This window comes from Tachyglossus aculeatus, chromosome 12, assembly GCF_015852505.1.
Source record: "Tachyglossus aculeatus isolate mTacAcu1 chromosome 12, mTacAcu1.pri, whole genome shotgun sequence".
In the NCBI taxonomy this organism is placed as follows: domain Eukaryota; kingdom Metazoa; phylum Chordata; class Mammalia; order Monotremata; family Tachyglossidae; genus Tachyglossus; species Tachyglossus aculeatus.
In genome coordinates this window covers 43,138,968-43,163,482 of record NC_052077.1, presented here as the reverse complement: position 1 = coordinate 43,163,482, position 24,515 = coordinate 43,138,968, and the positions used below count along the sequence as shown (strand labels likewise).

At 50.3% G+C, this 24,515-nt stretch overlaps 1 protein-coding gene across 1 annotated transcript in view; it reads right to left on the bottom strand.

Moving 5' to 3' along the window:
• The window catches only part of STOX2 (storkhead box 2), a 41,137-nt gene extending 17,081 nt beyond the window's left edge, over positions 1-24,056 (bottom strand). Inside the window, exon 1 of the mRNA XM_038755068.1 lies at positions 23,891-24,056. Coding sequence (XP_038610996.1) covers positions 23,891-24,056 — 166 coding nt within the window. The remainder of the gene's footprint in view (positions 1-23,890) is intronic.
• Positions 24,057-24,515: the final 459 nt, after the last annotated feature.

Sequence of the window (24,515 nt, the reverse complement as noted above, 5' to 3'; positions counted from 1 at the left end):
CCGCTCTGCGCCTGTTTCCTCCTCTGTGAAATGGGGATAATAATAATAATAATAACGATGGTATGTGTTAAGCGCTTACTATGTGCAAAGCACTGTTCGAAGCGCTGGGGGGATACAAGGTGATCGGGTTGTCCCACGTCACGGTCTTCATCCCCATTTTACAGATGAGGGAACTGAGGCCCAGAGAAGTGAAGTGGCTTGCCCAAGGTCACCCAGCTGACAAGTGGCGGGGCCGGGATTTGAACCCATGACCTCTGACTCCAAAGCCCGGGCTCTTTCCACTGAGCCAGGCTGGGGATCATCATCATCATCATCATCATCGATCGTATTTATTGAGCGCTTACTATGTGCAGAGCACTGTACTAAGCGCTTCGGAAGAACAAATTGGCAACATAAAGAGACAGTCCCTACCCAACAGTGGGCTCACAGTCTAAAAGGGGGAGACAGAGAACAAAACCAAACACACTAACAAAATAAAATAGAATAGATATGTACAAGTAAAATAGAGTAATAAATATGTACAAACATATATACATATACCCTGCTCCCCATCCTTCCCCAACTCTAGACTGTGAGCCCGCTGTTGGGTAGGGACCGTCCCTCTATGTTGCCAACTTGGACTTCCCAAGCGCTTAGTACAGTGCTCTGCACACAGTAAGCGCTCAATAAATACAATTGATTGATTGATTGATTGATTGACTCTACTGCCCTTGAGGGACAGGGCCTGCCTGCGTCTGATCTGACTGTCAGCCGCGTGACTAGAGAAGCAGCGTGGCTCAGTGGAAAGAGCCCGGGCTTTGGAGTCAGAGGTCATGGGTTCAAATCCCGGCTCCGGACCCTGCTGAGAAATAAAAATCAACACACTTGGGCCTGGGTTCTCCGCTCTCGGCCGTCCCGGTTGGTGTTTTGTGGGGGTCCCGGGGAGGTGCATCCCCCTATTCCCGACTCTCCCGGCGCCGGCTCTGCCAATTGTCAGCTGTGTGAGTTTGAGCCCACTCTTCTAGACTGTGAGCCCGCTGTTGGGCAGGGACTGTCTCTATATGTTGCCAACTTGGACTTCCCAAGCGCTTAGTACAGTGCTCTGCACGCAGTAAGCGCTCAATAAATACGATTGATTGATTCTCTGGGCCTCAGTTACCTCATCTGGAAAGTGGGGATTAAGACTGTGAGCCCCTGTGGGACAACCTGATCACCCTGTAACCTCCTCAGCGCTTAGAACAGTGCACATAGTAAGCGCTTAATAAATGCCATCATTAGTATTATTATTATTGAGTCAATCAATCAATCATATTTATTGAGCGCTTACTGTGTGCAGAGCACTGTACTAAGCGCTTGGGAAGTCCAAGTTGGCAACATAAAGAGACAGTCCCTACCCAAGAGCGGGCTCACAGTCTAGAAGCGGGGGGGCGGGGGGGTCCTGTCTGTCACGCGCTTAATAAGTGCCATTAACTTGTACTTCCCAAGCGCTTAGTCCAGTGCTCTGCACACAGTAAGCGCTCAATAAATACGATTAAATGAATGAATGAATGATTCTTGTGCCTGGGTGACTTACTGTCGTGAGTGGATGCGACGGAGAGCCCACTGTTGGGTAGGGACTGTCTCTATATGTTGCCAACTTGTACTTCCCAAGCGCTTAGTCCAGTGCTCTGCACACAGTAAGCGCTCAATAAATACGATTGATTGATTGATTGTGACCTCGGGCAAGTCACTTCACTTCTCTGGGCCTCAGTTGCCTCATCTGTAAAACGGGGATTGAGGCTGGGAGCCCCACGTGGGACAACCTGATCACCTTGTATCGTCCCCGGCGCTTAGTACTGTGCCCGGCACAGAGTCGGTGCTTAACAAACACCACAACGATTACAGCCCGTTATCCTCAACGCCTCTCGCTGTTTTCCTTCCCGCCTCTAAAATAAATCCATCCCGAATATGTGCGACGACGCTTCCGTTTCTCCAAAATGCGCTTGCAAGGCAGTGATCTCATCTGACCCTCCCTGCTGCGAGGGAGAGGCTGGAGGTGCGATTTGAGAGATGGAAACGGAGGCCCAGAGAGGTTGAGCGGCCTGCCCCGGGTCACACAGCAGCCCAGGGGACGGTGATAGACCCCAGGTCTCTGGTGAGCCCACTGTTGGGTAGGGACCGTCTCTATATGTTGCCAAGTTGGACTTCCCAAGCGCTCAGTACAGTGCTCTGCACACAGTAAGCGCTCAATAAATACGACTGAATGAATGAATGGTGAGCCCACTGTTGAGTACGGACCGTCTCTATATGTTGCCAAGTTGGACTTCCCAAGCGCTCAGTACAGTGCTCTGCACACAGTAAGCGCTCAATAAATACGACTGAATGAATGAATGGTGAGCCCACTGTTGAGTAGGGACCGTCTCTATATGTTGCCAACTTGTACTTCCCAAGTGCTCAGTACAGTGCTCTGCACACAGTAAGCGCTCAATAAATACAATTGAATGAATGAATGGTGACCCCACTGTTGGGTAGGGACCGTCTCTGTATGTTGCCGACTTGGACTTCCCAAGCGCTCAGTACAGTGCTCTGCACATAGTAAGCGTTCAATAAATACGATTGCATGAATGAATGAATGAATGGTGAGCCCACTGTTGGGTAGGGACCGTCTCTATATGTTGCCGACTTGGACTTCCCAAGCGCTTAGTACAGTGCTCTGCACACAGTAAGCGCTCAATAAATACGATTGAATGAATGAATGGTGAGCCCACTGTTGGGTAGGGACCGTCTCTATATGTTGCCAACTTGGACTTCCCAAGTGCTCAGTCCAGTGCTCTGCACACAGTAAGCACTCAATAAATACGAATGAATGAATGAATGGTGAGCCCACTGTTAGGTAGGGACCGTCTCTATATGTTGCCAACTTGGACTTCCCAAGTGCTCAGTACAGTGCTCTGCACACAGTAAATGCTCAATAAATACGATTAAATGAATGAATGAATGAATGGTGAGCCCACTGTTGGGTAGGGACTGTCTCTATATGTTGCCAACTTGGACTTCCCAAGCGCTTAGTATAGTGCTCTGCACACAGTAAGCACTCAATACGACTGAATGAATGAGCCCAAGGTCATGGGTTCTAATCCTGGCTCTGCTGCTTGTCAGCTGGGTGACTTGGGGCCAATCACTTAATCATAAGGATGGCATTTGTTAAGCGCTTACTATGTGCCAAGCACTGTTCTAAGCGCTGGGGTGGGGGGGGGGATATACAAGGTGATCACATCATCCCACGTGGGGCTCACAGTCTTAATCCCCATGTTACAGATGAGGTCACTGAGGCACGGAAAAGGGAAGTAACTTGCCCAAAATCACACAGCAGACATGTGGCAGAGTCGGAATTAGAACCCATGACCTCTGACTCCCAAGCCCGCGCTCTTTCCACTGAGCCACGCTGCTTCTTTGTGCCTTAGTTCCCTCATCTATAAAATGGGGATGAAGACTGTGAGCCCCACGTGGGACAACCTGATCACCTTGTATCCTCCCCAGTGCTTAGAACAGTGCTTTGCACATAGTAAACGCTTAATAAATGCCATCATCATCATTATTATTAGAGTAAGCACTTAACAATGAGAAACAGCGTGGCTCAGGGGAAAGAGCCCGGGCTTTGGGCTCAGTTACCTCATCTGTAAAATGGGGATTAAGACTGTGAGCCCCCCGTGGGACAACCTTTGTAACCTCCCCAGTGCGTAGAACAGTGCTTGGCACATAGTAAGCGCTTAATAAATGCTATCATTATTGTTATTATTATTTGGAGTCAGAGGTCACGGGTTCAAATCCCGGCTCCGCCAATTGCCAGCTGTGTGACTTTGGGCAAGTCACGTCACTTCTCTGGGCCTCAGTTCCCTCATCTGTCAAATGGGGATTAAGACCATGAGCCCCCCGTGGGACAACCTGATCACCTTGTAACCCCCCTAGCGCTTAGAACAGTGCTTGGCACATAGTAAGCGCTTAATAAATTCCATCATTATTATTATGTCTGCTGTGTGAACTTGGGCAAGTCACTTACCTTCTCTGAGCCTCAGTTCCCTCATCTGTAAAATGGGGATTAAGACTGTGAGCCCCCCGTGGGACAACGTGATCACGTTGTAACCTCTCCAGCGCTTAGAACAGTGCTTTGCACAGAGTAGGCACTTAATACATGCTACCATTATTATTATTTGGAGTCAGAGGTCACGTGTTCAAATCCCAGCTCTGCCAACTGCCAGCTGGGTGACTCTGGGCAAGCCACTTCACTTCTCTGGGCCTCAGTTCCCTCATCTGTCAAATGGGGATGAAGACTGGGTGCCCCACGTGGGACAACCTGATCACCTTGTAACCTCCCCAGCGCTTAGAACAGTGCTTGGCACCTAGTAAGCGCTTAATAAACGCCATTATTATTATTAAATAGCATTACGATGATGCTGATTATGACCTTGTGACCCCCAGGGGCGGGATTTACCCACTAGGCCTTGCGGCTTCCCAGCCCCCAAACCAGAGCCGCCCCTCCCCCCCAGGCCTTTAGGCGCGCGAGCTCCATTACGTCACCGCAACCCCGACACCCCCCGCGGCCTTACCCAGCATCCCCCGCGCGGGGCCATCCGGGCGCGCAGCCTGAGCCCGCCCATTGGCCAACGCGCGGGCCTGCCCCGCCCCCCCCCGGCGCGCCCATTGGCCGGTGTGCGGGGCAGCCGTGCCCCCTCGGCTCCCCATTGGTCGGCGCGCCACCCGACCCCTCATTGGTCGGCGCGCTCTCTAGCCCCGCCCACCTCGATCCCCCATTGGCCAGCGCGCTCCAGCCCCCTCCCGGTCGCCATGGCAACGCCGCCCCGCGGCCTGCTTGGTGACTTCGTCGTTGAGCCGGCACGTTCATAATCATTCATTCATTCATTCATTCATTCATTCATTCATTCATTCAATCATTCAATCGTATTTATTGAGCGCTTACCGTGTGCACAGCACTGTACTAAGCGCTTGGGAAGTACAAGTTGGCAACATATATTCATTCATTCACTCATTCAATCGTATTTATTGAGCGCCTACTGTGTGCAGAGCACTGGACTAAGCGCTTCGGAAGTACAAATTGGCAACATATATTCATTCATTCAATCGTATTTATTGAGCGCCTACTGCGTGCAGAGCACTGTACTAAGCGCTTGGGAAGTCCAAGTTGGCAACATCTAAAGACGGTCCCCACCCAACAGTGGGCTCACAGTCTAGAAGATAATAATAAGAAGAATAGTATTAAGCGCCTACTATAATAATAATGATGGTATTTGCTAAGCTCCGCCGCTTGTCAGCTGTGTGACTTTGGGCAAGTGGCTCAGTGGAAAAGAGCCCGGGCTTTGGAGTCAGAGGTCATGGGTTCAAATCCCAGCTCTGCCAACTGTCAGCTGTGTGACTTGGGGCAAGTCACTTCACTTCTCTGGGCCTCAGTTCCCTCATCTGTAAAATGGGGATTGACTATGAGCCCCCTGTGGGACAACCTGATCACCTTGTATCCCCCCAGCACTTCGAACAGTGCTTTGCACATAGTAAGAGCTTAATAAATGCCATTATTATTATTATTATTATTATTATTATTCTCTGTGCTTCAGTTACCTCATCTGGAAAATGGGGATTAAGATTGTGAGCCCCACATGGGACAACCCGAGCATCTTGTATCCTCCCCAGTGCTTAGAACAGTGCTTGCACATAGTAAGCGCTTAATAAATGCCATCATTATTATTATTATTAAGCACTTACTATGTGCAAAGCACTGTTCTAAGCGCTGGGGAGGATACAAGGTGATCGGGTTGTCCCACGGGGGAATCATCATCATCAATCGTATTTATTGAGGGCTTACTTTGTGCAGAGCACTGTACTAAGCGCTTGGGAAGTACAAATTGGCAACATCTAGAGACAGTCCCTACCCAACAGTGGGCTCACAGTCTAAAAGGGGGAGACAGAGAACAAAACCAAACATACTAACACAATAAAATAAATAGAATAGATAGGTACAAGTAAAATAAATAAATAAATAAATAGGGTAATAAATATGTACAAACATATATCCATATATACAGGTGCTGTGGGGAAGGGAAGGAGGTAAGGCGGGGGGGATGGAGAGGGGGACGAGGGGGAGAGGAAGGAAGGGGCTCAGTCTGGGAAGGCCTCCTGGAGGAGGTGAGCTCTCAGTAGGGCCTTGAAGGGAGGAAGAGAACCCATGCCCTATGGCTCCCAAGTCTGGGCTCTTATAATGATAGTATTTATTATTAAGCGCTTACTATGTGCAAAACACTGTTCTAAGCGCTGGGGAGGTTACAAGGTGATCAGGTTGTCCCATGGGGGGGCTCACAGTCTTAATTCCCATTTTACAGATGAGGTAACTGAGGTCCAGAGAAGTTAAGTGACTTGCCCAAAGTCACACAGCTGACAATTGCTGAGCCGGGATTTGAACCCATGACCTCTGACTCCGGGCTCTTTCCACTGAGCCACGCTGCTTCTCAAATTGGCCGCCAAAGCTCCACCCCGGGCTTCTGCACAGCACTTTGCACAACACGCCCTGGCTCTGGGGCCACAGATGGGCCGGGAGTAAAAGTAAAATAATAATAATAATAATAATAATAATAACATTTATTAAGTGCTTACTATGTGCACAGCACTTTTCTAAGCGCTGGGGGGGTTACAAGGTGATCGGGTTGTCCCACGTGGGGCTCACAGTCTTAATGCCCATTTTCCAGATGAGGGAGTTGAGGCCCAGAGAAGTGAAGTGACTTACCCAAAGTCACACAGCTGCCAACTGGCAGAGCCGGAATTTGATCCCATGACCTCTGACTCCAAAGCCCGGGCTCTTTCCACTGAGCGCTTAATAAATGCCATTATTATTATTATTATTATTATTATTATTATTACTGGTCGGTCACCAATGGGGATGACAGGCCAGGGGTTGGGGGGCGGGGGCAAGCTCCATTAATCCACAAATTCTCTGCCGTGGCATGGAACCTCACCTATAAAATGGGGGTGAAGACTGTGAGCCCCCCGTGGGACAACCTGATCACCTTGTAACCTCCCCAGCGCTTAGAACAGTGCTTTGCACATAGTAAGCGCTTAATAAATGCCATTAATAATAATAATAATAATAATAATAATGGAAGCAGCATGGAGACAACTTGGGAATAATAATAATAATAATGGAAGCAGCATGGAGACAACTTGGGAACCGCACAGAGAAGGTGGAGACAGCACAGAGACCACCCAGAGACCGCACGGAGACCGCACGGAGGATGCAGAGGCCTCACGGGGACTGCCCGGAGACCGCATCACGGATGCAAAGAGGTCACGGAAAATGCACAGACCACCCGGGGATTGCCCGGAGACCGCATCACGGATGCAAAGAGGTCACGGAAAATGCAGGGACCACACGGAGACCTCTCCGAGAATGAGGAGGCCACACGGAGACCGCACGGAGACCGCACGGAGAATGCGGACACCGCACGGAAACTGCACGGAGAACGCATGGAGACCGCACGGGTGGTTTCCACCAGACCACACCATCATGATAATAATAATAATCAACCAATCAATCGTATTTATTGAGCGCCTACTGTGTGCAGAGCACTGGACTAAGCGCTTGGGAAGTCCAAGTTGGCAACATATAGAGACAGTCCCTACCCAACAGTGGGCTCACAAGTCTAAAAGTGGGCTCACAGTCTAAAAGTCTAAATGGCATTTATTAAGCGCTTAATAAAGCTTACCTGTATATACGTATGTATGTTTGTACATAGTTATTACTCTATTTATTTATTTGTACATATCTATTCTATTCATTTTATTTTGTTAGTATGTTTGGTTTTGTTCTCTGTCTCCCCCTTTTAGACTGTGAGCCCACTGTTGGGTAGGGACCGTCTCTATATGTTGCCAATTTGCACTTCCCAAGCGCTTAGTACAGTGCTCTGCACATAGTAAGCGCTCAATAAATACGATTGATGATGATGCTTACTATGTGCAAAGCACCGTTCTAAGCGCCGGATCAGGTTGACAGAAACCCAGATCAATCAATGGTATTTATGGAGCGCCTTTTGCGTGCAGAACACTGTACTGAGCTCTCAGGAGAGTACAATACAACAGAGTTGACAGACACGTTCCCCCTTTTGCCTTTCGCTGCAGAAGCAGCGCGGCTCAGTGGAAAGAGCCCGGGCTTTGGAGTCAGAGGTCATGGGTTCAAATCCCGGCTCTGCCACTTATCAGCTGTGTGACTTTGGGCAAGTCACTTCACTTCTCCGGGCCTCAGTTCCCTCAGCTGTAAAATGGGGATGAAGACTGTGGTCCTCCCGTGGGACAACCTCATCACCTTGTAACCTCCCCAGTGCTTTGTACATAGTAAGTGCTTAATAAATGCTATTATTATAGAGAAGCAGCGTGGCTCAGTGGAAAGAGCCCAGGCTTTGGAGTCAGAGGTCATGGGTTCAAATCCCAGCTCTGCCAATTGCCAGCTGTGTGACTTTGGGCGAGTCGCTTCACTTCTCTGGGCCTCAGTTCCCTCATCTGGAAAATGGGGATGAAGACTGTGAGCCCCCCGTGGGACAACCTGATCACCTTGTAACCTCCCCAGCGCTTAGAACAGTACTTTGCACATAGTAAGCGCTTAATAAATGCTATTTTTTTTATTTTTTTTGCATGCAGAACACTGTACTGAGCTCTCGGTGAGAGTACAATACAACAGAGTTGGTAGACACGTTCCCTGCCCACAACGTAGACACAACGTAATCAGGTTGTCCCACGTGGGGCTCACAGTCTTCATTCCCAGGCTACAGATGAGGGAACTGAGGCACAGAGAAATGAAGTGACTTGCCCAAGGTCACCCAGCAGAGAAGTGGCAGAGGCAGGATTAGAACCCACGACCTCTGGCTCCCAAGGCCTGCGCTCTTTCCACTGAGCCGCGCTGCTTCACATTAAAAAAACCCGCCACTCGAACATTTCCACATTCATTCAATCATTCAATCGTATTTATTGAGCGCTTACTGCGTAGCGCCTAAAATTCACACACTTCCTCACAGTTTTTAGGTAGGTATTTTCTGTAGTCTGCTACTCTACCTCCCTGTAATTTTATCAATCGATCAATCAACGGTATTTACTAAGCACCTACAGCGTGCACAGCACTGTGCTAAGCACTTGGAAGAGTACAACAGAGCTGGCAGACACGTTCCCTGCCTGCAACGAGCTTAAAGTCTAGAGAGGGGCAGAGTCTGTGTGCTTTGCACATAGTAAGTGCTTAACAAATACCAACATTATTATTATTATTATCATTATTATCGTTATTATTATTATTATTATTATTATTATTGCAAACTGCTTGAGGGCAGTCACCTTGTCTTCAAATCGTATTTGCTTCCAATTCTACAACTGTCTTCCAATTCTACTATATTTTTCCCAAGAGCTGATAATAATAATAACAATGATGATGGTATACTTCCCAAGCGCTTAGTACAGTGCTCTGCACATAGTGAGCGCTCAATCAATCAATCAATAGTATTTATTGAGCACTTACTGTGTGCAGAGCACTGTACTAAGCGCTTGGGAAGCACAAGTTGGCAACATACAGAGACGGTCCCTACCCAACAGTGGGCTCACAGTCTAAAAGGGGGAGACAGACAACAAAACCAAACATACTAACAAAAAAAAATAAATAGAATAGATATGTACAAGTAAAATAAATAAATAAAGAGTAATAAATATGTACAAACATATATACATATATACAGTATATATATACATATATACATATATAAATACGATTGAATGAATTTGTTAAGCGCTTACTACGTGCCAAGCACTGTTCTAAGCGCTGGGGTAGATACAAGGTGATCAGCTTGTCCCCCGGGGGGCTCCCAGTCTTCATCCCCATTTGACAGATGAGGGAACTGAGGCACAGAGAAGTGACGTGACTTGCCCAAAGTCACACAGCCGACGGGTGGCGGAGCCGGGATTTGAACCCATGACCTCTGACCCCCAAGGCCGTGCTCTTCTCTGCAATACTTCTCTGTAATTCTCGGCGCACGATGGCCGCTCAATAGGTGATAATCACATTTACCCAAATTAGGGTATTTATTAGTCTTCTAGCCTGTGAGCCCGCTGTTGGGTAGGGACCGTCTCTATATGTTGCCAACTTATACTTCCCAAGCGCTTAGTCCAGTGCTCTTGCACACAGTAAGCGCTCAATAAATACGATTGAATGCATGAATTAGGCACTTACTACGTGCTAAGCACTGGGGTAGATGCAAGCTTCAGAGAAGCAGCGCGGCTCAGAGGAAAGAGCCCGGGCTTGGGAGTCAGAGGTTGTGGGTTCTAATCCAGGCACCTCCACTTGTCAGCTGTGTGACTTTGGGCAAGTCACTTCACTTCTCTGGGCCTCAGTTCCCTCATCTGTAAAATGGGGATGAAGACTGTGAGCCCCCCGTGGGACAACGTGATCACCTTGTATCCTCCCCAGTGCTTAGGACAGTGCTGTGCACATAGTAAGCGCTTAATGAATACTATTATTATTATTATCTGATTGGACACAGCCTCGTCTTATGGGGCTCCTGATGGAAGAACCACTTGTCAGCTGTGTGACTTGGGGCAAGTCACTTCACTTCTCTGTGCCTCAGTTCCCTCATCTGTAAAATGGGGATTAAGACTGTGAGCCCCCCGTGGGACAACCTGATCACCTTGTACCCTCCCCAGTGCTTAGAACAGTGCTTTGTACATAGTAAGCACTTAATAAATGCCATCATCATCATCGTCATCATAGGAAGCGCTTAATAAATGCCATCATTATTATTATTATTATTATAGTAAGCGCTTAACAAATACCAACATTATTATTCTCTGGGCCTGGTTCCTCATCTGTCAAATGGGGATGAAGACCGTGAGCCCCCCGTGGGACAAGCCGATCACCTTGTATCCACCCCAGCGCTTGGAACAGCGCTGGGCACATAGTAAGCACTTAATAAATGCCATCATCATCATCATCATCATCATAGTAAGCACTTAATAAATGCCATCATCACCATCATCATAGTAAGTGCTTAATAAATGCCATCATCATAGTAAGCACTTAATAAATGCCATCATTATTATTATTATTATTATAGTAAGCGCTTAACAAATACCAACATTATTATTCTCTGGGCCTGATTCCTCATCTGTCAAATGGGGATGAAGACCGTGAGCCCCCCGTGGGACAAACTGATCACCCTGTATCCACCCCAGCACTTGGAACGGCACTCTGCACATAGTAAGCACTTAATAAATGCCGTCATCATAGTAAGCGCTTAATAAATGCCATCATCATTATTATTATTATTATTATAGTAAGCGCTTAACAAATGCCAACATTATTATTCTCTGGGCCTGGTTCCTCATCTGTCAAATGGGGATGACGACTGTGAGCCCCCCGTGGGGCAAGCCGATCACCTTGTATCCACCCCAGCGCTTGGAATGGTGCTTTGCACATAGTAAGCGCTTAATAAATGCCATCATCATCATCATAGTAAGCACTTAATAAATGCCATCATCATCACCATCATCATCATAGTAAGCGCTTAATAAATGCCATCATTATTATTATTATTATTATTGTTATTATTATAGTAAGCGCTTAACAAATACCAACATTATTATTCTCTGGGCCTGGTTCCTCATCTGTCAAATGGGGATGAGGACTGTGAGCCCCCCGTGGGACAACTTGATCACCTTGTATCCCCCCCAGTGCTTAGAACAGTGCTTTGCACATAGTAAGTACTTAATAAATGCCATCATCATCATCATCATCATCATAGTAAGCACTTAATAAATGCTATCATCATTATTATTATTATAGTAAGCGCTTAACAAATACCAACATTATTATTCTCTGGGCCTGATTCCTCATCTGTCAAATGGGGATGAAGACTGTGAGCCCCACGTGGGACAAGCCGATCACCTTGTATCCACCCCAGCACTTGGAACGGTGCTTTGTACATAGTAAGCGCTTAATAAATGCCATCATCATCACCATCCTCATCATAGTAACCACTTAATAAATGCCATCATCATCACCATCATCATCATAGTAAGCGCTTAATAAATGCCATCATCATCATCATCATCATCATAGTAAGTGCTTAATAAATGCCATCATTATTATTATTACTATAGTAAGCGCTTAACAAATACCAACATTATTATTCTCTGGGCCTGGTTCCTCATCTGTCAAATGGGGATGAAGACTGTGAGCCCCCCGTGGGACAAGCCGATCACCTTGTATCCACCCCAGCGCTTGGAACGGTGCTTTGCACATAGTAAGCGCTTAATAAATGCCATCATCATCATCATCATCATCATAGTAAGAGTTAATAAATGCCATCATCACCACCATCATCATCATAGTAAGCACTTAATAAATGCCATCATCATCACCATCATCATCATAGTAAGCGGTTAATAAATGCCATCATTATGATTATTATTATTATAGTAAGCGCTTAACAAATACCAGCATTATTATTCTCTGGGCCTGGTTCCTCATCTGTCAAATGGGGATGAAGACTGTGAGCCCCCCGTGGGACAAGCCGATCACCTTGTATCCACCCCAGCGCTTGGAACGGTGCTTTGCACATAGTAAGCGCTTAATAAATGCCATCATCATCATCATCATCATCATAGTAAGAGTTAATAAATGCCATCATCACCACCATCATCATCATAGTAAGCACTTAATAAATGCCATCATCATCACCATCATCATCATAGTAAGCGGTTAATAAATGCCATCATTATGATTATTATTATTATAGTAAGCGCTTAACAAATACCAGCATTATTATTCTCTGGGCCTGGTTCCTCATCTGTCAAATGGGGATGAAGACTGTGAGCCCCCCGTGGGACAACCTGATCACCTTGTACCCTTCCCAGCGCTTAGAACAGTGCTTTGCACATAGTAAGTGCTTAATAAATGCCATCATCATCATCATAGTAAGCGCTTAATAAATGCCATCATCATCACCATCATCATCATAGTAAGCGCTTAATAAATGCCATCATCATCACCATCATCATCATAGTAAGCACTTAATAAATGCCTCCATCACCATCATCATCATAGTAAGCGCTTAATAAATGCCATCATCATCATCATAGTAAGCGCTTAATAAATGCCATCATCATCATCATCATAGTAAGCACTTAATAAATGCCATCATCATCATCATCATAGTATGCACTTAATAAATGCCATCATTATTATTATTATTATAGTAAGCGATTAACAAATACCAACATTATTATTCTCTGGGCCTGGTTCCTCATCTGTCAAATGGGGATGAAGACTGTGAGCCCCCCGTGGGACAAGCCGATCACCTTGTATCCACCCCAGCGCTTGGAACGGTGCTTTGCACATAGTAAGCGCTTAATAAATGCCATCATCATCATCATCATCATCATCATAGTAAGAGTTAATAAATGCCATCATCACCACCATCATCATCATAGTAAGCACTTAATAAATGCCATCATCATCACCATCATCATCATAGTAAGAGCTTAATAAATGCCATCAACATCATCATCATAGTAAGCGCTTAATAAATGCCATCATCATTATTATTATTATAGTAAGCGCTTAACAAATACCAGCATTATTATTCTCTGGGCCTGGTTCCTCATCTGTCAAATGGGGATGAAGACTGTGAGCCCCACGGGGGACAAGCCGATCACCTTGTATCCACCCCAGTGCTTGGAACGGTGCTTTGCACATAGTAAGCGCTTAATAAATGCCATCATCATCATCATCATAGTAAGCACTTAATAAACGTCATCATCATTATTATTATTATAGTAAGCGCTTAACAAATACCAACATTATTATTCTCTGGGCCTGGTTCCCTATCTGTCAAATGGGGACGAAGACTGTGAGCCGCACGTGGGACAACCTGATCAGCTTGTATCCACCCCAGTGCTTCGAACGGCGCTGGGCACATAGTAAACGCTTAGCAAATACCATTATTATTATTATTATTATTATTATTATTATTATTATTATTATTATAGAGGTAAGGAGGGCAGATGGCTATTCCTCACTAACAGTGGAGGGGAGGGGGAGAAGGGAGGTGCAGGGGAGGAGAGGCCGGGGCAGGGGGATGCGGGGTGGAGAAGGGGAGGAGAAAGGGAGGACAGGCGGAGGAGGAGAGGGGCACCACCTCTACTCCCCTCTTTTCTTCTGCAGGGCTGCGGATGCTTTATCGCAACCATTTGGTCGGATTCCTTCTGTTCTTCCCAGCCCACCCCCTTCATTGTCCCGCTTCCCCTCACTCCCTCCGTCCCCCTCGCCCCCATTCACTCTTCCCTGGGAAATTCATAATGGGCGCGAACAATGTGCCCATCATGGGACCAGCCGGTTGCTAGGAGGCAGGGGAGACTTCATCCATTCATTCATTCATTCATTCAATCGCATTTATTGAGCGCTTACTGTGTGCGGAGCACTGGACTAAGCGCTTGGGAAGTCCAGGTTGGCAACATAGAGAGACGGTCCCTACCCACCGGCGGGCTCACAGGCTAGGAGGCAGAGAACAAAACAAAACAGATTAACAAAGTAAAATCAATAAATATGTACAAATAAGATAGAGGAATAAATACCTACAAACATCTATACATATATTCATTCATTCATTCATTCAATCGCATTTATTGAGCGCTTACTGTGTGCGGAGCACTGGACTAAGCGCTTGGGAAGTCCAAGTTGGCAACATAGAGAGACGGTCCCTACCCACCGGCGGGCTCACAGGCTAGGAGGCAGAGAACAAAACAAAACAGATTAACAAAGTAAAATCAATAAATATGTACAAATAAGATAGAGGAATAAATACCTACAAACATCTATACATATATTCATTCATTCATTCATTCAATCGCATTTATTGAGCGCTTACTGTGTGCGGAGCACTGGACTAAGCGCTTGGGAAGTCCAAGTTGGCAACATATAGAGACAGTCCCTACCCACCGGCGGGCTCACAGTCTAGAAGGGGGAGGCAGAGATCAAAACAAAACAGATTAACGAAGTAAAATCAATAAATATGTACAAATAAAATAGAGTAATAAATACCTACAAACATCTATACATATATTCATTCATTCATTCATTCAATCGCATTTATTGAGCGCTTACTGTGTGCGGAGCACTGGACTAAGCGCTTGGGAAGTCCAGGTTGGCAACATAGAGAGACGGTCCCTACCCACCGGCGGGCTCACAGGCTAGAAGGGGGAGGCAGAGAACAAAACAAAACAGATTAACAAAGTAAAATCAATAAATATGTACAAATAAGATAGAGGAATAAATACCTACAAACATCTATACATATATTCATTCATTCATTCATTCAATCGCATTTATTGAGCGCTTACTGTGTGCGGAGCACTGGACTAAGCGCTTGGGAAGTCCAAGTTGGCAACATATAGAGACAGTCCCTACCCACCGGCGGGCTCACAGTCTAGAAGGGGGAGGCAGAGATCAAAACAAAACAGATTAACGAAGTAAAATAAATAGAATAAATATGTACAAATAAAATAGAGTAATAAATACCTACAAACATCTATACATATATTCATTCATTCATTCAATCGTATTTATTGAGTGCTTACTGTGTGCAGAGCGCTGGACTAAGCACTTGGGAAGTCCTAAACAGATTAACAAAGTAAAATAAGTAGAATAAATATGTACAAGTAAAATAAATAGAGTCCACTTGTCGGCTGGGTGACTTTGGGCAAGTCGCTTGACTTCTCTGCGCCTCAGTTCCCTCATCTGGAAAATGGGGATTAAAACTGTGAGCCCCCCGTGGGACAACCTGATCACCTTGTAACCTCTCCAGCGCTTAGAACAGTGCTTTGCACATAGTAAGCGCTTAATAGATGTCATTATATATATATTTCTCTGGGCCTCAGTTACCTCATTTGTACAATGGGGATTGAGACGGTAAGCCCCACGTGGGACAGGGGCTGCATCCGACCCGATTTGCTTGTGCTTAATAATAATCATAATAATGATGGCATTTGTTAAGCACTTACTACGTGCAAAGTACTGTCCTAAGCGCTGGGGGGGATACAAGGTGATCAGGTTGTCCTATGGGGGGCTCACGGTCTTCATCCCCATTTTCCAGATGAGGTCACTGAGGCACAGAGAATAATAAAAATAATAATGATGGCATTTATTAAGCGCTTACTATGTGCAAGTACTGTTCTAAGCGCTGGGGAGGTTACAAGGTGATCAGGTTGCCCAACGGGGGGGTTCACAGTCTTCATCCCCATTTTCCAGATGAGTAAATGGAGGCCCAGAGAATAATAATAATAATAATAATAATGGCATTTATTAAGCGCTTACTATGTGCAAAGCACTGTTCTAAGCACTGGGGAGGTTACAAGGTGATCAGGTTGCCTCACAGGGGGCTCAAAGTCTTAATCCCCATTTTTACAGATGAGGTAACTGAGGCCCAGAGAAGTGAAGTGACTTACCCAAAGTCACCCAGCTGACAATAATAATAATAATAATGATGGCATTTGTTAACTGCTTACTACGTGCAAAGCACTGTTCTAAGCGCTGGGGGGATACAAGGTGATCAGGTTGTCCCACGTGGGGCTCACAGTCTTAATCCCCATTTTACAGATGAGGTCACTGAGGCCCAGAGAAGTTAAGTGACTTGCCCAAGGTCACACAGCAGACATGTGGTGGAGCCGGAATTCGAACCTATGACCTCTGACTCCCAAGCCCGGGCCCTTTCCACTAAGCCATGCTACGACTGTCTCTAGATGTTGCCAACTTGTACTTCCCAAGTGCTTAGTCCAGTGCTCTGCACACAGTAAGCGCTCAATAAATTCATTCATTCATTCATTAATCGTATTTATCATGTTGCCAACTTGTACTTCCCAAGCACTTAGTCCAGCGCTCTGCACACAGTAAGCGCTCAATAAATACGATCGAATGAATGAATAAATGAATTTATTGAGCACTTACTGTGTGCAGAGCACTGGACTAAGCGCTTGGGAAGTCCAAGCTGGCAACATAATCAATACGACTGAACGAATGGATGGGCACCTAGTAAGCACTTAACGAATACCATCATTATTATGACTAGACTGTGAGCCCACTGTTGGGTAGGGACCGTCTCTGTATGTTGCCAACTTGGACTTCCCAAGCACCTAGTACAGTGCTCTGCATACAGTAAGCGCTCAACAAATACGACTTATTGATTGATTGATCAGTATCATCATCATCCGAGGAAGGAGTTCTCAAATCCCCGGCCCCTGCCTCCCCGGAGGGGCTGCCCTTCCGTTCATTTTTACGATGCCGGCTCGCGCGGTGGCTTTGACGGAGCGTTTAATAAGGTTCATAAATAGAGTCCCGGAGGCGTGCACATGCTCCCCATCAGGTCCCCCGGCTTCGGCGGAGCAGAAAAGCCCAGAGACCCCCGCTAGCCGCCCCCCCCCCCGGCCTCGATGGCCTTTCTTCCCGGCCTCTGTCATCCCCTCTTAGTTGGTTTAACGTTATTCATTCATTCAATCGTATTTATTGAGCGCTTACTGTGTGCAGAGCACTGGACTAAGCGCTTGGGAAGTACAAGTGGGCAACATATAAAGATGGTCCCTACCCAACAGTGGGCTCACATCTAAGGAGAGAAAGGTCTCCTCGTCTTCCCCCCAAGTTGGCTCTTCTCCTCCCTGGGGATTTTCTCCATAATAATAATAATAATAATGATAATAATAATAATAATAATAATAATGGTGGCATTTGTTAAGCGCTTACTATGTGCCAAGCACCGTTCTAAGCACTGGGGGGGATACAAAGTAATCAGGTTGTCCCACGTGGGGCTCACAGTCTTCATCTCCATTTTACAGATGAGGGAACTAGGCTCCCCCTTCTAGACTGTGAGCCCGCTGTTGGGTAGGGACCGTCTCTATATGTTGCCAACTTTTGTACTTCCCAAGCGCTTAGTACAGTGCTCTGCACACAGTAAGCGCTCAATAAATGTGAATGAATGAATGAATGAATGAGGCACGGAGAAGTGAAGGGACTGTGAGCCCACTGTTGGGTAGGGACCGTCTCTAGATGTTGCCAACTTGGACTTCTCAAGCGCTTAGTCCAGTGCTCTGCACACAGTCAGCGCTCAATAAATACGACTGAATGAAAAGTGACTTGCCCAAGGTCACACAGCAGACAAGCGGCAGAGCCGGCATTTGAACCCATGACCTCTGACTCCAAAGCCTGTGCTCTTTCCACGGAGCCACGAGTAATAATAACGATGGCATTTATTAAGCGCTTACTATGTGCAAAGCACTGTTCTAAGCGCTGGGGAGGTTACAAGGTGAGCAGGTTGTCCCACGGGGGGGGCTTACGGTCTTCATCCCCATTTTCAAGATGAGGGAACTGAGGCCCGGAGAAGCGAAGTGACTTGCCCAAAGTCACCCAGCTGACAATTTAAGAGAAGCAGCATGGCTCAGTGGAAAGAGTCCAGACTCTGGAGTCAAAGGTCATGGGTTCAAATCCCGGCTCCGCCAATTGTCAGCTGTGTGACCTTGGGCAAGTCACTTAACTTCTCTGGGACTCAGTGACCTCATCTGTCAAATGGGGATGAAGACTGTGAGCCCCCTGTGGGACAACCTAATCGCCTTGTAACCTCCCCAGCGCTTAGAACAGTGCTTTGCACACAGTAAGCGCTTAATAAATGCCATCATCATCAACTGGCGGAGTCGGCATTCGAACCCATGACCTCTGACTCCAAAGCCCGGGCTCTTTCCACTGAGCCACGCCGCTTCTCCATAAAAGCGAGGGCCGGAGAGGGTGGGCTGACCCCGCTCCCCACATTGATCGATTTTGATATAATTGTTGTTATTGTGTTGTTTTGTTGTCTGTCTCCCCCTTCTAGACCGTTAGCCCGTTGTTGGGCAGGGACCGTCTCTATCTGTTGTCGAATTGTCTCTACTGTTGCTGAATTGGACTTTCCGAGCGCTTAGTACGGTGCTCTGCACACAGTAAGCGCTCAATAAATACGACTGATTGATTGATTAGGCATCACACACCACCGAAAGCCCACGGCGACGCAAGGTCTCGCGCGGGTCCAACTCCGGAGAAAATTCCAGACCGAGGGAGCCGGGCCGCGGAGGGACGCTTCCGTTCTCGGGAGGGAGTCGGAGAGGCTCCGGACCCCGGCTCCTCTCCTGGAAAGTTTGGGAAAAGGCCGCCGTGGCTCTCGGTCGGCCTCCAGGGAGGCAGGGCGCAGAGGCCGATGCGACACCAGAGAAGCAGCGTGGCTCAGCGGAAAGAGCCCGGGCTTTGGAGTCAAAGGTCATGGGTTCAAATCCCAGCTCCGCCACTTGTCAGCTGTGTGACTTTGGGCAATTCCCTTCACTTCTCTGGGCCTCAGTTCCCTCATCTGGAAAATGGGGATTAAGATTGGGAGCCCCCTGTGGGAAACTCTGATCACCTTGTATCTCCCCAGCGCTTAGAACAGTGCTTTGCACATAGTAAGCGCTTAACAAATACCATTATTATTATTATTATTATTATTATTATTATTATTATTATTATTATTATTATTATTTTTCTGGAGCAGGTTGGGGAAGGCCGGCCTGCTATGCCGGCACGTTTCCTCTCGGGCCGGGGTCTCGCTTCTCCTCCGAGCGTGGGCTTCGGCCTGGGAGAAGCTCATCCCGCCGGGAAGGATGGGATTTCGAAGAGACGGACGGCCCACGTGGACCCCGAAACCTCCCCGACGTCCGGCTCTGGCGACGTCGGGACTTCTTAACGGGAAGCAGTGTGGCCTAATGGAAAGAGCCCGGGCCTGGGAGTTGGAGGGCCGGGGTTCTAATCCTGGCTCCGCCGGTTGCCTGTTTGGTGACCCTGGGCGAGTCACTTCACTGTGCCTGGGTTTCCTCAACTGGAAAATGAGGATTCTCAAAACCCGAGCTCCCTCATTCATTCATTCGATAGTATTTATTGAGCACTTACTGTGTGCAGAGCACTGTACTAAGCGCGTGGGAAGTACAAGTCCTACCTAGAGACCGTGGGACAGGGTGGGACAGAGAAGCAGTGTGGCTCAGTGGAAAGAGCCCAGGCTTCGGAGTCAGAGGTCGTGGGTTCAAATCCCAGCTCCACCACTTGTCATTCATTCATTCAATCGCATTTATTGAGCACTTACTGTGTGCAGAGCACTGTACTAAGCGTTTGGGAAGTACAAGTCCTACCTAGAGGCTGTGGGACAGGGTGGGACAGAGAAGCAGCGTGGCTCAATGGAAAAAGCCCGGGCTTTGGAGTCATAGGTCGTGGATTCAAATCCCGGCTCCGCCACTTGTCATTCATTCAATCGTATTTATTGAGTGCTTACTGTGTGCACAGCACTGAACTAAGCGCTTGGGAAGTACAAGTTGGCAACATATAGAGACAGTCCCTACCCAACAGTGGGCTCACAGTCTAGAAGTGTGACTTTGGGCAAGTCACTTCACTTCTCTGGGCCTCAGTTCCCTCATCTGTAAAATGGGGATGAAGACTGGGAGCCCCACAGGGGACAACCTGATTACCTTGTATCTACCCCAGCGCTTAGAACAGTGCTTGGCACATAGTAAGCGCTTAACAGATACCAACATTATTATTATTATTATTAGACTGCATCTGGACTGATTAACTCATCACGAAGCAGCGTGGCTCAGTGGAAAGAGGCCGGGCTTTGGAGTCAGAGGTCATGGGTTCAAATTCTGACTCCGCCACTTGTCAGCTGGGTGACTTTGGGCAAGTCACTTCACTTCTCTGGGCCTCAGTTCCCTCATCTGGAAAATGGGGATGAAGACTGTGAGCCCCCCGTGGGACAACCTGATCACCTTGTAACCACCCCAGTGCTTAGAACAGCGCTTCGCACATAGTAAGCGCTTAACAAATACCAACATTATTATTATCATTATTATCATCTCCACCCCAGGGTTTAGAACGGCGGCGCTTGACACACAGCGAGCTCTTAATCACCTATCGATCAATCAATCAGAATTATTATTATTCATTCATTCATTCAATCGTATTGATTGAGCGCTTACTGTGTGCAGAGCACTGTACTAAGCGCTTGGGAAGTACAGTCTGGCAACACATAGAGACGGTCCCTACCCAACAGATTATGCTTTATGGAGCGAGGCCCAGCTGTCTGGAAACTTCCCTTCCGGGCCTCAGCCCCCTGGAAGAGACCCCCGCGTCGGTTCCGGCCTGTGACATCATCATCATCATCATCAATCGTATTTATTGAGCGCTTATTGTGTGCAGAGCACTGTACTAAGCGCTTGGGAAGTACAAGTTGGCAACGTATAGAGACAGTCCCTACCCAACAGTGGGCTCACAGTCTAAAAATGACACCATTCCCACCGACCCGCTCCCTCGGACCCTTGGGCGAGCGAAACCCAAAAGAGGGTTTGGCGGCCCGGCCCCGTGGCGACCCAAACCCTAACCCAGCCTCGGGGTGGCCTGGTTGGCCGGAGGCAGAGGGCAAGTGACCCGACCCCGCCGCTCGCCCGCCGGGTGACCTTGGGCAAGTCGCTTGCCTTCTCGGCGCTCTCGGTTTCCTCATCTGCAAAATGGGGAGTCAATCCCGGCTCTCCCTCCTACCCTGACTGGGACCTCACGGTCCAGCGTCTACCCCAGCGCTCAGCACGGGGCCGGGCCCGTAGTGAGCGCTCCGCAGACCCCCGGTTATTATGATTCGGGATGGGCAGACCCGTTTCACCCCAACATCCCCCGTCCTCGCACGGACGGTCCTTCTACCTGTCGGGCGGCCCTCTCCGAGAAGGCCTCCCTGCTCTCGGAACTCAAAGCGGTTGGGGGGTCCGAACCCATGGGTGGGCACCCATGGGGGGGTGGGGGTTAGTCTCACACACAGACACACACATACACACTGGCAAACACACTCACGCCCCCAGGATGCGGATCTGGAGGGGGAGCGGAGGGAGGGCTCTGCTTGCTGTGGGGATGGGGGACCCCCCCATTTTTAGGGAGCCCAGGGGGCCGGAGACCCTGGCCACTGCGGCGGGGAGGGGGCTCAGCAGGGGCCAGTCCTGCAGGGTCCCTGCTGAGGGGCAGAGACCCCTGACCCTCTGGGGGCCCAGGGCCTCGCAGCCCAGCCTGGCCCGGCCCTGTTCATCCCTGTCCATCCCTGTCCATCCTATCCCGGTCCAGGCATGTCCAGCCCCCGGGTCCGGGTTGTCGCTGGCCAGCTCACCGGCTGAGGTTCAAAATGGTGGCTGGAGAAGTCTGGTCCCCCTCCCCACCCCTGGCCACCCAACTTACAGGGGGTCGGCGGGGGGCGGGCGGGCCACTGGGACAACGACAATGACCCTGAGACCCCTGCCCCCCAAACCCAGGGTGCGACCCGGGGGTCCTGGGGTCTGGGGGTCCTGGGGATCCAGGTGCCTGGGGTCCTGGGGTCCTGGGGATCCAGGTGCCTGGGGGCCTGGGGTCCTGGGGATCTGGGGGCCCGGGGGGTCAGGGGTCCTGGGGATCCGGGGGCCTGGAGATCTGGTTCTGGGGTCCTGGGGATCCGGGGGCCTGGAGGTCTGGGGATCTGGGGTCCTGGGAATCCGGGGGCCTGGAGGTCTGGGGGTCTGGGGTCCTAGGGATCTGGGGGCCTGGGGGTTCTGGGATCCTGGGGGGCCTGGAGAACTGGGGGTTCTGGAGGCCTGGGGATCCGGGGTCCTGGGGGTCCGGGGTTCCTAGGGGTACGGGGGTTCTGGGGTCCAGGGGATCCAGGGGCCTGGGGGTCCGGGGGTCCTGGGTGGGGGTCCAGGGGTTCTGGGGTCCTGGAGATCTAGAGGCCTGGGTGTCCTGGGATCCTGGGGATCCAGGGGCCTTGGGGTCCTGGGATCCTGGGGATCCGGGGGATCCGGGGGTTCTGGGGTCTGGAGAATCCAGGGGCCTGGGGGTCCGGGGGATCCGGGGGTCCTGGAGATCTAGGGGCCTGGGGGGCCTGGGATCCTGGGGATCCAGGGGCCTTGGGGTCCTGGGATCCAGAGAATCCAGGGGCCTGGGGGTCCGGGGGATCCGGGGGTCCTGGAGATCTAGGGGCCTGGGGGGCCTGGGATCCTGGGGATCCAGGGGCCTTGGGGTCCTGGGATCCTGGGGATCCGGGGGTTCTGGGGTCTGGAGAATCCAGGGGCCTGGGGGTCCGGGGGATCCGGGGGTCCGGGGTTCCTGGATGGGGGTCCAGGGGTTCTGGGGTCCTGGAGATCTAGGGGCCTGGGGGTCCTGGGATCCTGGGGATCCGGGGGCCTTGGGGTCCTGGGATCCTGGGGATCCGGGGGCCTTGGGGTCCTGGGATCCTGGGGATCCTGGGGATCCGGGGGTTCTGGGGTCTGGAGAATCCAGGGGCCTGGGGGTCCGGGGGTCCAGGGGATCCGGGGGTTCTGGGGATCCAGGGGTTCTGAGGTCCGGGGGATAAAGGGACCAAGGGATCCTGGGGTCCTGGGGATCCAGGGGCCTGGGGGTCCGGGGGTTCTGAGGTCCGGGGGATCCAGGGGCCAAGGGGTCCTGGGGACTGGGGGTCCGGGGGGTCCTGGGGATCCGGGGTCCTGGGGTCCAGGGGTTCTAAGGTCCTGGGGATCCGGGGGTCCGGGAGGCCGGGGGTCCTGGGGCCGGGGGTCCGGGGGTCCTGGGGGTCCGGGGTCCAGGGGTTCTGGGGTTCTGAGGTCCTGGGGATCCAGGGAACTGGGGGTCCGGGGGTTCTGGGGTCCTGGGATCCGGAGTCCCGGAGGCCTGGGAGTTCTAGGGGCCTGGGAATCCGGGGTCCTGGGGTTTTGGGGGCCTAGGAGTCCGGGGGTCCCGAGGGCCTGGGGATCCGGGGGTCCTGGGGTTCCGGGGGTCCGGTTCCCCCCCACCGCCTCCACCCACCTTTGGAGCGGTAGGCGCGGGGTCCGGTGGCGAGTCCGGGGCTGGTCCCGGGCTTGTGGGTGCGGTAATCCCGCTCGCTGCGGGAGCGCAGGCGGTCGGAGGCCCGGTCCGACAGGTCGGAGCTGGGCCAGCCTCTGCGCAGCGGCCCGCTCAGGGTCTTCTTCATGGCGGGGGGGGACGGGGGGGGTCCGAGGGGGTCCGAGGGGGGCCGGGGGGGGGGTCCGAGGGGGTCCGGGGGGTCCGGGGGGTCAGCGCGGGCCCAGGGGTCCGGAGCCCCGGGCCGGGCCGGAGGGCCCCGGGGAGGCCCCGGCGGCAGGGGCCGGCCGGAGGAGCGGCCGGAGGAGGAGCGGGCGGAGGAGCGGGCGGACCTCCTCCCGGGCCGGGCCGCCGCCGCCGCCGCTGTCGCCGCCGCTGTCGCCGCCGCTGTCGCCGAGGGCACCGCTCACCCGGACGCCGGGGACCCTCCCGGGGCCCCCCGCCAGCATGGTGCCAGCGCCCCGGACAACAACGCCGGCGCCCGCGACGCCTCCCCCCTTCCCTCTCCTCCTCTCTGGGCCGCCTCCTCCTCCTCCTCTCCTCCTGATCCCTGTCCTGGTCTGCTCCTGCCCCTGCTCCTGCTCTGCTC